At 44.7% G+C, this 18,224-nt stretch overlaps 1 protein-coding gene across 2 annotated transcripts in view; it reads left to right on the plus strand.

Annotated features, from left to right (window-relative positions):
• Positions 1–11,991: 11,991 nt before the first annotated feature.
• Positions 11,992–18,224, plus strand: part of TGFA (transforming growth factor alpha) — a 118,664-nt gene continuing 112,431 nt past the window's right edge. For both annotated transcript variants that reach the window (XM_002691233.7, XM_010809885.4), the window contains exon 1: positions 11,992–12,089. In XM_002691233.7, the coding sequence (XP_002691279.2) occupies positions 12,050–12,089 (40 nt within the window). In that variant the 5' untranslated portion in view covers positions 11,992–12,049. The remainder of the gene's footprint in view (positions 12,090–18,224) is intronic.

An 18,224-nucleotide genomic window follows, 5' to 3' on the forward strand; every position in this document is an offset into this window, starting at 1 on the left:
GGCAAGAGTACTGGAGTGGGGTACCATTGCCTTCTCTGATGGTTGGTGCAGTAGCTCTAAAATCTCAAGGTCCTATGTGGGTATCTCTCAGATTCTCTTGGTCATCTCCTCAGGGTCACAAAATGGATATCGCACTCCAGATACTTTATCCTTAGACAACCATCTTCGAGACAAGAAGGAGGTCAGGTTATGCCATTGTCTGTCTTAATAAAAAAGCAAATTCCTAATAAACTTAGCCAAGAAGGCAAAAGACCTATACTCTGAAAACTACAAAATACTGATGAAGGAAATTGAAGATGAAACAAAGAAATCAAAAGATATCCCATCCTCTTGGACTGGAAGAGTTAATGTTAAAATGGCCATACTACCCAAAGCAATCTATAGATTTACTATAATCTCTATCAAAATGACAAACCCAGACAGCATGTTAAAAAACAGAGACACTACTTTACCAACAAAGGTCCATATAGTCAAAGCTAGGCTTTTCCAGTATGGATGTGAGTTGGACCATAAAGAAAGCTGAGCACTGAACAATTGATGGTTTTGAACTGTGGTGTTGGAGAAGACTCTTGAGAGTCCCTTGGACAGCAAGGCGATCAAACCAGTTAATCCTAAAGGAAATCAGTCCTGAATATTCATTGGAAGGACTGATGCTGAAGCTGAAGCTCCAATACTTTGGCTACCTGATTTGAAGAACTGACTCACTGGAAAAGACTCTGATGTTGGGAAAGATTGAAGGCAGGAGAAGAAGGGGACGGCAGAGGATGAGATGGTTAGATGGGATCACTGACTTGATGGACATGAGTTTGAGAAAGCTCCAGGAGTTGGTGAGGGACAGGGAAAATCTCCTGGATTTATTTTATTATAAAATAAAAAACTGGTGAGCTGCAGTCCATGGGATCACAAAGAATCAGACATGACTGAGCAACTGAACTGAACTATCAAAATACCCATGACATTTTTCACAGAACTAAAATAAATAATCTCAAAATCCATACAGAAACACAAAAGGCCCCAAACTGCCAAAACAATCTTGAGATAAAAGAACAAAGTCTGGAGGTTATACCTTCCAGACTTCAGACTATACTAAAAAGCTACAGTAATGAAAACAGCATGGTGCTGGCACAAAAACAGACACATAGACCAATGGAACAGGCTGGAAAGCCCAGAAACAAACCCACACGTCTACGGTCAATTAGTCTACCGTAAAGAAGGCAAGAATATACAATGGAGAAAAGAAAGTCTCTTCAACAAGTGGTGTTGGGAAAGTTGGACAACCACACATAAAACATTTCCTCATATCATATACAAAAATAAACTCGAAGTGGTTCAAAGACCTAAAATGGAAGCCATAAAACTCCTAGAAGAGAATACAGGCAAAATACTCTTTGACATAAACCATAGCAATATTTTGTTGAATTGGCCTCCTAAGGTAAAAGAAATAAAATAAACAAATGGGACCGAATCAAACTTAAAACGTTTTTGCATAGCAAAGGGAACCAAAAACAAAACGAAAAGAAAATCTATGGAATGGGAGAAAATATTTGCAAATGATGTCTCTGACAAAGGGTTAATATCCAAAATACAGAGGCGTTCATACAATTCAATGCGAAAAAACAAACAACACAATCCAAAAAAAATATGCAGAAGACCCGAATAGACATTTTTCCAAAGAAGACATATAGATGGTCAATAGACACATGAAAAGATGCACAACATCACTAATTATTAGAGAATGCAACTCAAAACAACAATAATATATCACCTCACACCTGTTTGAATGGTTATCATTAAAATGACTGCAAATAACAAATGTTGGAGAGGATGTGGAAAAATGGGAACCCTCCTACACTATTGGTAGAAATGTAAATTGGTGCAGCCACTATGGAAAACAGCATGGAGGTTTCTCAGAAAACTAAAAATAGAACTACCATATGATCCAGCAATTCCACTCCTGAGTGTTTATCTGCAAAAAAACCTAAAACACTAGTTTGAAAAGATACCTGCTCTGCAGTGTTCAGATTGGATTAAGAAGTGGTGTACATACGTGTGTGTGTGTGTGTGTGTGCATGCGTAGATATATATGTTTTCCATAATGGCTGCACCAATTTACATTTCCACCAACAGTATAAAATGGTTTCCATGTGTATATATATATATAGTATGTATGTATATATATATATATGCACACATACACATACATACCATATCTTATATATACAGTCAGCAAAAACAAGACCAGGAGCTGACTGTGGCTCAGACCATGAACTCCTTATTGCCAAATTCAGACTTAAATTGAAGAAAGTAGGGAAAACCACTAGACCATTCAGGTATGACCTAAATCAAATCCCTTATGGTTATACAGTGGAAGTGAGAAATAGATTTAAGGGCCTAGATCTGATAGATAGAGTGCCTGATGAACTATGGACGGAGGTTCGTGACATTGTACAGGAGACAGGGATCAAGACCATTCCCATAGCAAAGAAATGCAAAAAAGCAAAATGGCTATCTGGGGAGGCCTTACAAATAGCTTTGAAAAGAGGAGAAGCGAAAAGCAAAGGAGAAAAGGAAAGATATAAACATCTGAATGCAAGTTCCAAAGAATAGCAAGAAGAGATAAGAAAGCCTTCTTAGGCGATCAATGCAAAGAAATAGAGGAAAACAACAGAATGGGAAAGACTAGGGATCTCTTCAAGAAAATCAGAGATACCAAAGGAACATTTCGTGCAAAGATGAGCTCGATAAAGGACAGAAATGGTATGGACCTAACAGAAGCAGAAGATATTAAGAAGAGATGGCAAGAATACACAGAAGAACTGTACAAAAAAGATCTTCATGACCCAGATAATCACAATGGTGTGATCACTCACCTAGAGCCAAGTGAAGTCAAGTGGGCCTTAGAAAGCATCACTACGAACAAAGCTAGTGGAGGTGATGGAATTCCAGTTGAGCTATTCCAAAGCCTGAAAGATGACGCTGTGAAAGTGCTGCACTCAATATGCCAGCAAATTGGGAAAACTCAGCAGTGGCAACAGGACTGGAAAAGGTCAGTTTTCATTCCAATCCCAAAGAAAGGCAATGCCAAAGAATGCTCAAACTACCACACAATTGCACTCATCTCACACGCTAGTCAAGTAATGCTCAAAATTCTCCAAGCCAGGCTTCAGCAATACATGAACCGTGAACTTCCTGATGTTCAAGCTGATTTTAGAAAAGGCAGAGGAACCACAGATCAAATTGCCAACATCCGCTGGATCATAGAAAAAGCAAGAGAGTTCCAGAAAAACATCTATTTCTGCTTTATTGACTATGCCAAAGCCTTTGACTGTGTGGATCACAATAAACTTTGGAAAATTCTGAAAGAGATGGGAATACCAGACCACCTGACCTGCCTCTTGAGAAATTGTATGCAGGTCAGGAAGCAACAGTTAGAACTGGACATGGAACAACAGACTGGTTCCAAATAGGAAAAGGAGTTCGTCAAGGCTGTATATTGTCACCCTGTTTATTTAACTTCTATGCAGAGTACATCATGAGAAACGCTGGACTGGAAGAAACACAAACTGGAATCAAGATTGCCAGGAGAAATATCAATAACCTCAGATATGCAGATGACACCACCCTTGTGGCAGAAAGTGAAGAGGAACTCAAAAGCCTCTTGATGAAAGTGAAAGTGGAGAGTGAAAAAGTTGGCTTAAAGCTCAACATTCAGAAAATGAAGATCATGGCATCCAGTCCCACCACTTCATGGGAAATAGATGGGGAAACAGTGGAAACAGTGTCAGACTTTATTTTTCTGGGCTCCAAAATCACTACAGATGGTGACTGCAGCCATGAAATTAAAAGACGCTTACTCCTTGGAAGGAAAGTTATGACCAACCTAGATAGCATATTGAAAAGCAGAGACATTACTTTGCCAACAAAGGTTCGTCTAGTCAAGGCTATGGTTTTTCCTGTGGTCATGTATGGATGTGAGAGCTGGACTGTGAAGAAGGCTGAGCGCTGAAGAATTGATGCTTTTGAACTGTGGTGTTGGAGAACACTCTTGAGAGTCCCTTGGACTGCAAGGAGATCCAACCAGTCCATTCTGAAGGAGATCAACCCTGGGATTTCTTTGGAAGGAATGATGCTAAGGCTGAAACTCCAGTACTTTGGCCACCTCATTCAAAGAGTTGACTCATTGGAAAAGACTCTGATGCTGGGAGGGATTGGGGGTAGGAGGAGAAGGGGACGACAGAGGATGAGATGGCTGGATGGCATCACTGACTCGATGGACGTGAGTCTGAGTGAACTCCGGGAGTTGGTGATGGACAGGGAGGCCTGGTGTGCTGCGATTCATGGGGTCACAGAGTGTCGGACACGACTGAGCGACTGATCTGATCTGATATATATAAACACATAGAATTGAATATTATTCATCTATAAAAAGAATGAAACTTTTCCACTTGTAGCAATGAGGATGGACCTAGAGAATATTACGCTTAGTGAAATAAGTCAGAGAAAGAAAATACTGTGATATCACTTATATGTAGAATCTTAAAAAAAAATACAAATGAATGTATATGCAAAATAGAAACAAATTCATAGATACAGAAAATAAACTTGTGGTTACCAAAGAGGAAAGGGAAGAGGGGAAGGACAAATTAGGGGTATAGGATTAACAGATACACAGATACACAGATAACAGATTAACAGATACACATAGGATTAACAGATTCCTATGTGTAAAGTAGATAAGCAACAAGAACATGCTCCATCCATGTGTGTTAAGTTGCTTCAGTCGAGTCCAACTCTTTGTGACCCTATGGACCTTAGCCTGCCAGACTCCTCTCCGTGGGATTCTCCAGGCAAGAATACTGAAGTGAGTTGCCACGCCCTCTCCAGGGGACCTTCCGGAGCCAGGAATCACCCCGCACGTCTTATGTCTCCTGCATGGGTAGGTGGGTTCCCACTAGTGCCACCTGGGAAGCCATAGCACAGGGAATTATAAACCTATAATGGAGTATAATCTGCAAAACTACTGAATCACTAAGTTGTACACCTGAAACTAATATAATATTATAAATCAACTCTACTTCAATTAAAAAGAAAAAGAAGCAGCAGCAAATGTCTTCCCAAGAAGCCTAATAGGAGACTCTCCCTAACATTTTATTGGCCAGAACTTAGTTACATGCCCAGCCCTAAGGCAACCATCAACAGACAAGGAATTGTCTTGCTTCATCCTCTGGGTCATAGCCTGCTGTCAATCACACAAAATTGGGATTCTGTTAGTAGGAAGAAAAGAAAAATGTTCATTCTATTGGGATCTAACAGTGAGTCCACAATATATTAAAAATCAGGAGTAAGTCTCAACAATAAGTTTTGATACAGCTTTATCAGTCACTGCTTTATCATTCTTTTACATTATTTCTTATACATAACTGAGTTTATTTGCTTGACCGAATATTTTCTGTACAGTCTATTTATTTTTTCCATTAGGGTGGAACATGAATGGTTTACTTTTTTTTAATAGCTTCTTGTCTGAAATAGCTGGATAAGAAAAAGAATTTTGTGTTACAATCATTCCCTGCCCCCAATGTATTTTCCAGGCCAACTGCTTTGTTGATTTTGGCATTTATGTAGCAAACATGACGATGATGTATTTCCTTCAGAGGTTACCTGATTCTTCTGCCTGCATGGCTTCACAATGAAGAGACCACTTAATTTGTCCATTGTTGAATCCTTAGTGCTTAACCCAGAGCCTGGAACATAACAGGCTTGTCATGGACATGTGTGTGGAATGAATGGGTGAAAGAAAAAAAGAACCGGTTGTCTGCGGACTCCTGAAAGAGCCCCTGCATTTCACCTGCAGGTTGAAGAGTGTGTGTGACCACGTAACACTAGCTGGGAGCCTGTGGGCTGCCCTGACCACTGCTCCCACTCGGCGATGCTCTCTCTGTGCCAGGCACCAAATGTGAGCCCCCCATTTGGATGGGTCCCTGCCCTGTGTGCGCCCCAGTACGAGGACACTTCCTGGATGCTTCAAGAGGATGGAGATTTGCCCATCCTGACTTTCCTGTGATTCTTTTTTTTTCTTTCTACAGCCTTTGTCACAACCAACCTTGGAAGCATTGTTGGGTTCCAGCGGGGGGGCCTCCCTAGAGATGCCTTTCTTTTCTGTGAGGTGAATTGAAGGTTGTCAAAGCCTTCACTCAAACTGGTCTCATCTGCGCTGTCTTAGAGAAATTCCTTGAAATGTCTGGTATGTGGGTGGAATCCTTTTTCAGTTTTGAACAATGACAGATCTCCCCCATTATTATTTGCCTTTGCCCGTTTCAGTGGGGTTTGGAAGACAGGCAGGCCGAGAAGTTCAGTGTGATGGTTCAAATGTATGTCACAGCATAGAACACTGTCCTTGCTCTTCTTATCTCAAAATCTGCGCCCCTCCTTATAGATCTATGGGATGTATACCCCCTCCTCTTACCACTGACCCCTCCTGTCCTGGGGCACAGAACAGTTTCTCCTCTATCAGCAATATGCTCCCTTTTTAGGCTCTCTATTAAAAATATTTTGGATATCCTGGCTTTGTGTTTCTCTGCCTCATATCTTATCTCTCATATTTTTTTCCCTTTTCCTCTGAGTGTGGGGAGAATTTCTTGAGTTTATCAGGCAGACTGATGCATCACTAAAAATATTAAGCCCCCTTTGCAGTTCTCTTTGACTTTTCTTTCTTCAATTCTGTACATTTCTTTTTCCTGTCTCTCTTCTGCATCTCTTGGTCATCACTATCCTTTCCCATCATCATTAGTTTCACCTGCCTAAGGATTTCTGGTCATTTGATTTAGAACTTCCCCCCTGGCACTCCTGAGGATTTGGGGGCCAATCTTCCCAGTCTTTAGCATGTTCTGGCTATAAACGTGTAGCTCTTCTGCCTTCAACTGTGATTAATGGAATGGTTTGACATCAGCTGGGTTGATACTCTGGGTACCTCTCCTGAATGCTGGTCAGCTAGACAGCTTGTGAACTGTATGAGGAGATTATTTTAGTTGTAGCAGCCATCCAGTAACTCTGAGTCTTAGATACTCTAACTAGTACCTTGACATCTTGGAGCTGCTTGGACTACCCATGGAAGCATCGACCTCCAGACTTCAATATTGGGTTTTAGAGCCATCCTGTCATATCCTTTGGGAAGGAAGGATTCAAGCTGAATATACAACTTGAATGTGAATTCCCAACGTAGATCTGAGAGCAGGGGAGTGGAAGATGTTAAGCAGAAGGTCAGACCAATCTTCGGACAACACCGGCATGAAAACCACTCAGGTAGTTGAGAACAAAGCAAACGTCTCTGATGGCTTATTACCTCCCCCATTACACTGGTGATGAAAACTAAAAATGGACTCAGCGTAAGGTTTCCAGCTTTTTCTTTTGGCTGGAGATAAGGAATACACTAATAGCTGAGGTTTCACAGGGGGCTGGTACTGGAACAATACCTTACTTTGGATTAGATTTCTTTTCCTAAATCCCTTAACACATTAAAGTCTCATTCTGCCCAAACACAGCTCTCCAGAGTCCTTTACAAAACCTCTCTCTCTCTCATACACAGATGACGTCAGATCTTTGACATCGTACTGAGTCAGGCACCCCTTCCTTTTCCCCTTTGAGTCCCCCTGTCTACTGCTGCCACCAAGGCAGGTCCTGCAGCCACCCGAAGCCGTCTCTGCTCACTGCTTTCTGAGGCTTGTCTGCAGGAACTGTAATTCCTTCAAGGCAGTGGCCCATGACTGTGCTTCCTCCCTGAGAATGTCCGGGCTGTTTACTCACTAACATCTGGGTAATTGCCAATCTGAACAGTGGGCTCTGCTGGCCTGAATCATTCAGGGAAGACTCCGGTGCTTGTGGCCCCACAATCACTTCCACAAATGAATCCGGAAGGAGGGGGAGGCTGATTACAGTGAAGAAGGAGGCTCTTTAAACTGTCTGTAATAAGCAGGTAGAAGAAAGGACAGGGGAAACTGACAGTGGGGTGGTACTAGCCTCTGAGTAGAACACGCTGTGGTTCTCCTGTTTGCGTGGGGAGGAGAGGCTGTGACTGGCTCATTACAGAGGGATTGTCCTTGAGCCCAAGGCCAGCCGAATCAAGTGTTCAGAGGCAGCCCAGACATCATCCTAGCAGGAAGGCTACACACTGGTCAGGCTCCACACACACAGAAATGGGACCTTCAGTGGCCATGGGAGACAGCTATAGCACCTGTAGGTAAAGGACCGCAGTGGCCTATCTACGAAGATTCCAGGGGATACTGCTGGAATTCCAATCAACTTGGACTGCCATGTATTCCATACTGCTAAAATACAAAAACATCACAGCATCCTCTAGGAAAAATGACACCCTCCCTCTAAATCATATTCTGTAATTTTTTTTCTCATTCCTCTCACACCACAGGTTGAGAAACAAAGTCATAGCTTCTGATTTTGAAACTATCCTCTCTAGGAAGGTATACATGTGCACCAGCAAAGGAACTGATATGGAAATGTTTTGTTTGTTTTTTTAAAAAAGGTAATGGTAGAACATTGAGAGAGGGGAAATTTATGTTCACTAAGAGTTTTTCTTTAAACAATAGTGATATTCGTTGATATTAAATAATGTGCTAAGCATGCAAGTAAAGTCTTCCATTTAGTCCTTGTATCAACCCAATGAGTTCAGTATTATCCTTGTTAAAAACATTGGAACTGAGGCAGCATAGCACAGAGCCCAGTACAGAGGCCCTGGAACCAGCTCAATTGTTTTCATACAAAAGGAGGATGGACTCTTACCTCATAGGGTTGTTGTAAAGATTAAATGAGATATATAAGATGCCCAAGTCAGAGTGTTAATATTTTAGTATGTTGGGTTTCCTCCTAGCCCTATAAATGTTCAAAAATCATTTTTCAGTTTACAAAAAATGGTGTGGATATTTAGAAAAAAACTTCAACACTTGATTATCTGTTTGACTTGTGTGAGTTGAAAGGTTGATAAAACTACAGATATGAACTGGCTATTGAAAATATTGGGGAAGAATCAATGATTTCCAAGCATTAGAATGTCCTTTGATTTGGGTACTCTTTAGGCTGCAAGGTATCAAATTATCTCTTGACTTATAAATTTTTACTGCCATGAAGGGGACAAGCTCATTGTCTTGATTCTGCTGCTACTTCCCTCAAGCCATGACTTTATGTGCAGGCAGGGGGCAGAGGAGGGGAAACTGCTGAACCTGACTCTGAACTTGAAGTGTGTGTCCCAGCAGGAAACAAGGGGCCAGGTCAATTCTCCAGCCCTAGCTGAGGGTCCTGAGGAACAGGAGAAGGATGTGGACAACACTTGATTTCTTTCCTCCTGTAGCCAAGGCAGGCTAGCCTAGGAAGGAGACAGAAGAGCCACAGGCACAGGTAAGAACAGTCTGAAGGGTGAAGACACAGATGCTGAAGGGAGTCAGGGACTGCTCACCAAAGGCAGAGTGTGTGCCCTGTGCATGCAGAGATGTGCACTTAGGAAAAGATGTACCCCAGGACTTAAACCCTCACCACTGGTCACTGAGTTGAAAAAGCAGCAAAGCAGCCTTCGACAAATGTATTACAAGGAATGGTTTCTCAAATTAAATTTACATTGTTTCCCCAAATCCTTTTCTACACTGGTATTTTCTGCTCAAACGTCAAGGCCAGTGGCCTGATGCTTCCTATTTGAAACTAGGCCCCTTATCTCTTATGCTGCTGCTGCTGCTAAGTCACTTCAGTCGTGTCCAACTCTGTGCGACCCCATAGATGGCAGCCCACCAGGCTGCCCTGTCCCTGGGATTCTCCAGGCAAGAACACTGGAGTGGGTTGCCATTTCCTTCTCCAAAGCATGAAAGTGAAAAGTGAAAGTGAAGTCACTCAGTTGTGTCCTACGCTTAACGACCCCACGGACTGCAGCCTACCAGGCCCCTCCATCCACGGGATTTTCCAGGCAAGAGTACTAGAGTGGGTTGCCATTGCCTTCTCCTATCTCCTATGAAATAAACTTAAACATCAACTCTGAGAATCTGAGCCTTGGGCCAAGGGAACAGCAAGTGATTTTGCCCTCTTCCCCTTTAAGGAGAGTGGGTCTACCCTGAGGAGGTAGGGTAGAGGGATTGGATATGCAGATAACACCACCCTTATGGCAGAAAGCGAAGAAGAACTAAAGAGCCTCTTGATGAAAGTGAAAGAGCAGAGTAAAAAAGTTGGCTTAAAGATCAACGTTCAGAAAACTAAGATCATGGCATCCAGTCCCATCACTTCATGGCAAATAGATAGGAAAACAGTGGAAACAGTGGCAGACTTTATTTTTGGGGGCTCCAAAATCACTGCAGATTGTGACTGCAGCCATGAAATTAAAAGATGCTTACTCCTTGGAAGGAAAGTTATGACCAACCTAGACAGCACATTAAAAAGCAGAGACATTACTTTGCCAATAAAGGTCCATCTAGTCAAGGCTATGTTTTTTCCAGTAGTGATGTATAGATGTGAGAGTTGGACTGTGAAGAAAGCTGAGTGCTGAAGAATTGATGCTTTGAACTGTGGTGTTGGAGAAGACTCTTGAGAGTCCCTTGGACTGCAAGGAGATCCAACCAGTCCATCCTAAAGGAGATCAGTCCTGGGTGTTCATCGGAAGGACTGATGTTGAAGCTACAACTCCAATACTTTGGCCACCTGATGCGAAGAGCTGACTCATGTGAAAAGACCCTGATGCTGGGAAAGATTGAGGGCAGGAGGAGAAGGGGACAAAAGAGGATGAGGTGGTTGGATGGCATCACTGACTCGATGGACATGAGTTTGAGTAAACTCTGGGAGTTGGTGATGGACAGGGAGGCCTGGCATGCTGCAGTCCATGGAATCCCAGAGTCAGACACGACTGAGCGACTGAACTAAACTAATCCCTGAGCTGGGGGCATCTGGAGAATACACTGATCACTGCCTCTCTGGAGCACACTGTCGCCTATCCATGGTTCCCAGGGAACCTATGAGTCTTCCTTTCTCTACCCAGAAAGTCTTCCCTCTGCCTCTCTAACTTCTCCAAATTCCAGCACCTGGGGCCAGCTAAAGGCCACAAATCCTTGAAAAAACCATCCAGGTAGCTCCCGCCCATTCACCCCTCTCTCAGACACGGGGCTGCATGCCACCTTGCTCTTGGCCTCAGCTGACTGTGGCAGGATGGGGTGGGGTGGTCTGGGGTACTGGTGGTGATGGAATACCAGGTGACCCATCTTCATCATCAGCACCAGACCAGGTGTAAGAAGGTCTACTGATCTTCACAACGTGTCGGCCTGAGAACTTGGGGTGGCCGCGCTCCAGGCGGGAGGCATCTGGAGAATCCAGTGTTCTCTCGGATGGGGGCGCAGGTGGGGAATCTGGTTGAATTTGTTCGATTGTGGGGCGCACTTTCCCTGAGGCACGTCTTGGCAAGGGCAGGCGAAGCTCGCAGGTCCCCTTCCGGGCCGCGTCCCAGTTCTTGCCAGGGAGAGCCCTCGGCAGCGGCCGTCGGCGCAAATGACAGACGCCGGGGCGGCTCCTCTCCAGCGTGGAGATCCTGGAAACGGCCGCTGCGCCCGGCCGCTCGGGCTCGGATCTGAGCGGCTAGTCTGAGGGTGGTGTCTGAAATCGGGCTCTTCCTGCCTTTCCTTCGGCCTGGATGCCCGGCTGGCTCGGCGGGCTCCGAGATTCCCGCGCCGCCCCGCCCCGCCGCCCGCGCCCCGCACGGTGCGCGCCGCGTCCCCGCCCCAGCCCCACCCCACCCCGTGCCCTCAGGGGGGCACCCCCACCGGGGCGGGAGGGTGGTCTGCCGCGCCCGGTCGCCGAGTGGCGGAGGTGACGGTAACCGCCTTCCCATTTCCGCCCGGCCGGCGGCGCGGCGCGGCTAGTGCCAGCAGAGGCGCGCGGTCCTCCCTCCGCCCGCCCGCGCCGGGGGCTGGCCCTGCCTCGCCGGCGCCTTTTTCCCCCGCACCGCGGCGCCGCTTCGCCACTCGGGCACCGCAGGTAGGGCAGGAGGCTGGAGCGCCTGCCGCCCGCCGCCCGTAAAATGGTCACCTCGGCTGGACAGCTCGCCCTCTTCGCGCTGGGTACGTACGCTGCCTGTGGCGCGCCCGGCGCCACCTGCCCTCCGGGACACCCTGCTTTCCCCTCGTCCCCTCCATTTCTCTGTCTCGGGGGTGTTCTGCGTTCGCGTAGGAGAGGAGAGGGAGGCGAATGCTTTTCGACGCTTGCAAGCGAGGAGGCAAGGGGAATCACTTGTGTCTACTGGGGATTTGGGGAGCCTGTTCCAAAGAGGGGGACGGTCGAGCGCTCAGCCGTTCCCCGGGAAGTGGCCGGCGGGCCGTGCGTGAGAACGCCCGCCAGGGAAGGGGGAGCGGTGTGTGAACGCGCTTGAACTTTAATCCGCCGCGGCTCGTAGACTTGCCAACACCTACCTGCTTACCTGGCTGCTTCCAAGCCAGTCTTCACCAGCTTACGGAGCGCGTAGATTCGGAGAGGGTGGCCGGGGTTCGACCCTCCGGCCAGACCTTGGCTGCTTCCTTTTCGTACTCTCTGCCTACCCCTGAGCCCAAGCGACCCGCAGATATTCATCATCAGCAGCGGCGCCTCGATCTTCTAACTTTGCGAGTTCTGAAGCTTTCGGGTGGGTTTTGGATTTTTGTGCGGATTAATTGTTCTTTTGATTAACTTCTCCGGGAGAAGTGGTTTAAGTGTCAGCCGAGGGCAGGAGTGAAACCCTAGACGAAGTGCTGCCAGTTTCCTTTGAGTTTGTTCTTGGAAGAGAACGAGGGATGGGGGAAGGGAGGGGAAGTTAAGCCCGGCAAACCTGGGCCGGGTCTGGGGAGCCGGTGAGTTTTTCAAAGGTGAAGGTCACTGCCCGGCCAGCTCTTGCCCCTTGCGGCGCCGGGTCTCTCTGGTGTTGAGAGAACAGATTAACAGCCCAGGTGTCCTGGTCATTGCCTAGCTTCCGTGAAGTGAATTGTTCAGTCACTGTCTCCTCTGTAAAGCAAGTTGCTTGCTATAGGATGATTTATTAGAGCTCAAGAAAAGCTATGGAACCCTTCCCCTCCCCCCCTAAATGCCCAGAGCCTCAGCCCCACCCAGTTCCGTGTACAGTTTCAGGGGGTTCACAGACCCGCCCGTAATCCTGCCCATGAAACGCTGATTAAGAAGTGGAGGCATCATCTAAGGGAAATACGGGGCAGCCGTGGAACCGGATTCCATAGCAGCTCTGAGGTGTACCCTCACCTGAAACTCACCAACAGGTGGCATGACTCCTAGTGGCTTTTGTTTTTTTTTTTCCTTTTCCCAAGCCTTTTTATATTTTTGTGTTAATAGTTCTAATTTTAGATTTTTTTTTTAAAGCAGTTACATTACCAATACAGTAGAAGTCTCCTGTATTCGGGTCCCTGTTATGATGTTGTTTGCAAATGCTGAAAGTAATAATAATAACCTAACACTATTTGAGCACCTACTCTGTGCCAGGCACTGTTCAGAGTACTGTATATGTATCAGCTCATTTAATTTTCACACCAACCTGATGATGAAGACGGTATTACCATCCCCAGTTTATGGAAGGGGGAAGTGAAGCATATAGGCCCTCAGTTAGTAGGTAGCTGGGTCAGAATTATGAGTGTAGAAGGAATGTTGATATTAAAAGTCAACTTACTGTGGTCACCGTAGTCCCATCTCCTGAATTTGGGACTTTTTCTCCAGTAGAGATGGATGAATACCCTGGAACTTGCTTTAAACAGGGTTTTCTTTTGGATTCACCGGATCTCAGGGCAGTCTCAGGTTATTCAGTGAACAATGAAACAAGAAACAATGAAAGTAAGCAAATTCGAGGAAGCTTTGTAAAGCTGCTCCTGCCCTTCAGCATAGGACTTGCCCATGAAGACTGCATTCATTCATCATGGAATTTTTCTCTTTGCCCGAGTTCAACTTAATCTTTGTTTCTTTCCTTAACAAAAGAGTGTATAAACTTAACAAAGATTAATCAACTGGCCTATACAGTTCCAAGCAATGAGCAAATGAAAAAAGTAGAGGAGAAAGAAGGCAAGAGTAATTTACACCAGTAAGGATTCCTTCATATATATATATATATATATATATATATATAGGCTATTAGTTCTGTGCATTGACCACAATTTCTGCCTCCCACCTCACTTTCCAATAGATTGCTGAATACCCATAAATGCCACATGCATCTTTATTCTGCACATTTCCTCCAGAGTTGCTTTCCTCTCTAATTTTTCTTAAATTAGTTGAAGGCAGTTCTAGGCGAATCAGCCAGTGTTCTGTCAGTAATCAAGATCTAGAAAAATGAGGTCTTTCCCCTTCTTCCCCCATGTCAGTGGGGACAGTCTAAGAAGGAACTATTAGGATTCCCTGTTGATTCTTCTGATTACTTGATTGGTGTTTTGGTGGTGAGAGTGTGGAGACTTAATTCAGTGCAACATTGGGAACTTGATCTGGGTTCCTGTGATGGCTACCCTCTCATGTCAGGCTCCCCTCATTAGCTGGGCAAACTACTTAGGGTCTTGGCTCCTCCAATCCCAGGTCATCCTTAAGGGAGCAAGATGTGTAATTTTGGGCAAGTTACTTAGCTTGTACCTTGTTTTCCTCATCTAAAGAATAGTGATATTAATAGGATCATTGAATATAATTAATGAACCTCGAATGGTGCCTGGCACATAGTAAGCGTTTAATCAATCATTATTGTTGTCACTTTGAACTTCATAGCATTCCAGATATGTCCATTCCATAACTGAGAGTTTGTCTTACTTATCTCCCAGTTCCTCACCCTTCCTAAGACAGAAAATACTACCTAAACTAAAAACCTTAGAGATTTTGGCAAATCTCTTTTGGCAGATGACAAATTCAAGAAAGTTTGGGAGTTCTCTTGAATCTAGTGAATTCTTTAGTTTTTGATGCAAAACATTTGTATTTCCTCCTTACTGTTCAGTGGTCGGTTGTTTATTGAAGTTAGCACTAAGTTCTAGTTTCCTTATCTGTAAAGTGGAAACTCTACACACCTCTACACAGTGGGTTGTTATGAGAATCAAATGAGATGGTAAATATGGAAGCTACTTATAAACTTTAAAAATAAAGGGCTACACACAAAATGACATTGATTTTGTAATATATCTTATAATCCAGAAATAAACATCATTACTTTTATGGCAGCTCCCAGAAGTAAGACTAGATGTAGACTAAAGAAGCATGTTCCTGGACACAAAATGCCATGAAGGATGGGGAGAGAGGAAGCGAGTCAGCTTCCCAGTGGATTTGGGGCAGAGGGACCAGCAGGGGGCATGAAGTAAGCTGGTTCTCTTCTCCATTACATAGAAATGATGTCTTTCAGAGTGAACAGTGGAGCTTTGCCCAGGACACATGTTTTCCTTATTGGACAGTCATAATTAGGGAAAGTTCACTTTGAACAAGGGCTGTAAAGGTGTATATGGAAGACTTAGAGGCTGAGTTTCCTGTATTTACTTTTCCAAAATTTGGTTTCCTAGGATAAAGTGAAAATCTTTCTGCAAATACTCAGTGTCCCCTGCAAAGAGGACCTTTCTTATAGGAGTAAATGATGCTTCATGTTCCGTGGTAACATATGAAAAATAGATGGTTTTTCCATTAGACCTATCTCTAAAGACCTTTTGAAAGTATACTTTGAACAGGGTCCTGCTCTTTGGGCTGCCGGCTAAAAGGGACAGGCAATGGGAAGTGGAGATTGGGCCAGCCAGAATGGAACTGGCCTAACGAACTGGGCGTCTTGTGCCTGCTTCTCCCTCAAAACCTCTGTAGTCTCTTCCACAGCAGTGCCCTCAAATCACAACCACTTGGAGGACTTGGTACCCTGTTGGCTGGGTAGGAGGCGGGCAAGTGTGCCTGTCTAATGAGAGTTCCCCCCGTGTGGCTTGTGACTGCTGCTGGTGGGGAAGAGAGGAAAAGGACCCTTTGAGAGCCATAGCTGTGCAATCAGTGCGGTTAGGGAAACTTCTCACTTCACCAGTTATGTTTTGTCTGAAGTACGTTTGGTGTTATAAATGCTGCTGTGTGTCTATGAGCGTTATTGAAGGCACTTCTGCCTGTCCTGTTGACCAGAGCAGAGTTAGAAGTCATGCTGAGAACTCTTAACTGTCCTACATGTTCTTGTACTTTACCTATGGAAAATGTAATGATCAACTCAGTATTAAACTCCAGCAGACCAACGCTAATCATGCCATGCTTTTTTTTTGGTTGATCACCAAAAATTGACCATTGTTTTCCTGCCATTTCAAATGTTTTTCATCATCTCATTTAAAGTATAAACTTAATTCTATGCTAAAGCTAGTATGTTTCAGATTGCGTCTAGATAGAGGATTGGGGCACTTTTATGGTGACTTTTGTTTTGCTTTTTGTTTTCATCTGTGAAATGTTAAATATAAAAATCCTTTTGTAGAATCAGGAAAGGAGCCAGAAATCTAGACTACTAGAACCATTTCTTAGGAACTCTTCATTTCAAGCATAAATGTATGTTTCCCTTCAGACCAATTCTAAAAATGTGGGTAAAGTCTTTTGAAGCATTATGAATTAGTTGGGATAAATATGACTTAAATAGTTGTTATCTGGGCTTAGAAAAAGTTGGAAGTTCATTAAAATCGAATTGTATAGATTTGCTAGTACTTTCTTTCTCTTAAGTCAGAGGAAACAAACTTTTTCTTTACTGGATTCTCTGATGGCTCAGACAGTAAAGAGTCTGCCTGCAAGATGGGAGACCTGGGTTCAGTCCCTGGGTCAGGAAGATCCCCAGGAGATGGAAATGGCAATCCATTCCAGTATTCTTGCCTGGGAAATCTCATGGATGGAGGAGCCTGGCAGGCTACAGTCCCTGGGGTCGCAAAGAGTCAGACACGACTGAGCAACTAACACACACTAGCCTGCTGTATTATATGCCCAGTGCTTTTGCCTTTAATAGTTTGCTGTCCTCTTACCTTGAAAATCTTTCCGTTTTCCCCACTTACATTTCTGAAGTACTTGTAGCTGGTTAGGGCTTCCTCAAGGAGGGATTTGACACATAACTCCTTTGTGTAACAAGCTTGTATAACTTTGTGGAACTCAAACCTGCTATTGCCTCTCCTCTTTTGGTTTTAATTTTTGACCATGTTGACTTTTCTGGCCGGGAACCCTGATACACCTCCATGTCCTGTCTTGAACTCATGTGGGTTGGTGCTTGCCCCCTCTTCCCTGCTGGTTTGAGGGCTTCTAGAAGGCAGAACCCCTTGGTCTTCATCTTTGCCCTTGGCACCCAGAGCACAGGCTGACCTTCCAGGGAGACCAGTGAGCACTTGATGATTCCTCGGGATGCCCTGTGCTGAATAATCCAAGTGTAGACTCAGTTGGCAAACACTTGGCTGGGCAGGTAACATTCATCTTGAAAAGCTCTTTATTATGATCATCAAGGTTGGGTTGCATATAAATGCTTGTATGCAACTTGTTTTCAGATAGTGTTTTATTGTTTTTTAGTAGATGATGCGGAGAAGGCAATGGTACCCCACTCCAGTACTCTTGCCTGGAAAATCCCATGGGTGGAGGAGCCTGGTGGGCTGCAGTTCATGGGGTCGCTGAGTCAGACACGACTGAGTGACTTCCCTTTCACTTTTCACTTTCATGCATTGGAGGAGGAAATGGCAACCCACTCCAGTGTTCTTGCCTGGAGAATCCCAGGGACAGGGGAGCCTGGTGGGCTGCCGTCTCTGGGGTCGCACAGAGTCGGACACGACCGAAGCGACTTAGCAGCAGCAGCAGATGATGATTTGTTTTAGACTGCAAAGGCAAATTTTTTTCTCTAGAACATAGAAAATCTAGGATAGCATAAAAGAAAACGTATTTTAATGGCCTGTAATTCCACCACCCAAAGATAACTATGATTAACATTCTGTTGCACAGTCTGATGGATGAAAGTGTGCGTGTGTGCACGCATGCTTAGTCGTGTCTGACTCTGCTACCCCATGGACTGCAGCCCACCAGGCTCCTCTGTCCATGGGATTTTCCAGGCAAGAATACTGGAGTGGGTTGCCATTTCCTCCTCCAGGAGATCTTCCCTACCCAGGGACCGAACTGGCATCTCCTGTGTCTCCTTGCATTGGCCGGGAGATTTTTACCACTGGGCCACCTGAGAAGCCTTCAGATGAATGTATAGATCAATAAATATTCTGTAAAAGCTTGTATGAATTCTG

This window comes from Bos taurus, chromosome 11, assembly GCF_002263795.3.
Source record: "Bos taurus isolate L1 Dominette 01449 registration number 42190680 breed Hereford chromosome 11, ARS-UCD2.0, whole genome shotgun sequence".
In the NCBI taxonomy this organism is placed as follows: domain Eukaryota; kingdom Metazoa; phylum Chordata; class Mammalia; order Artiodactyla; family Bovidae; genus Bos; species Bos taurus.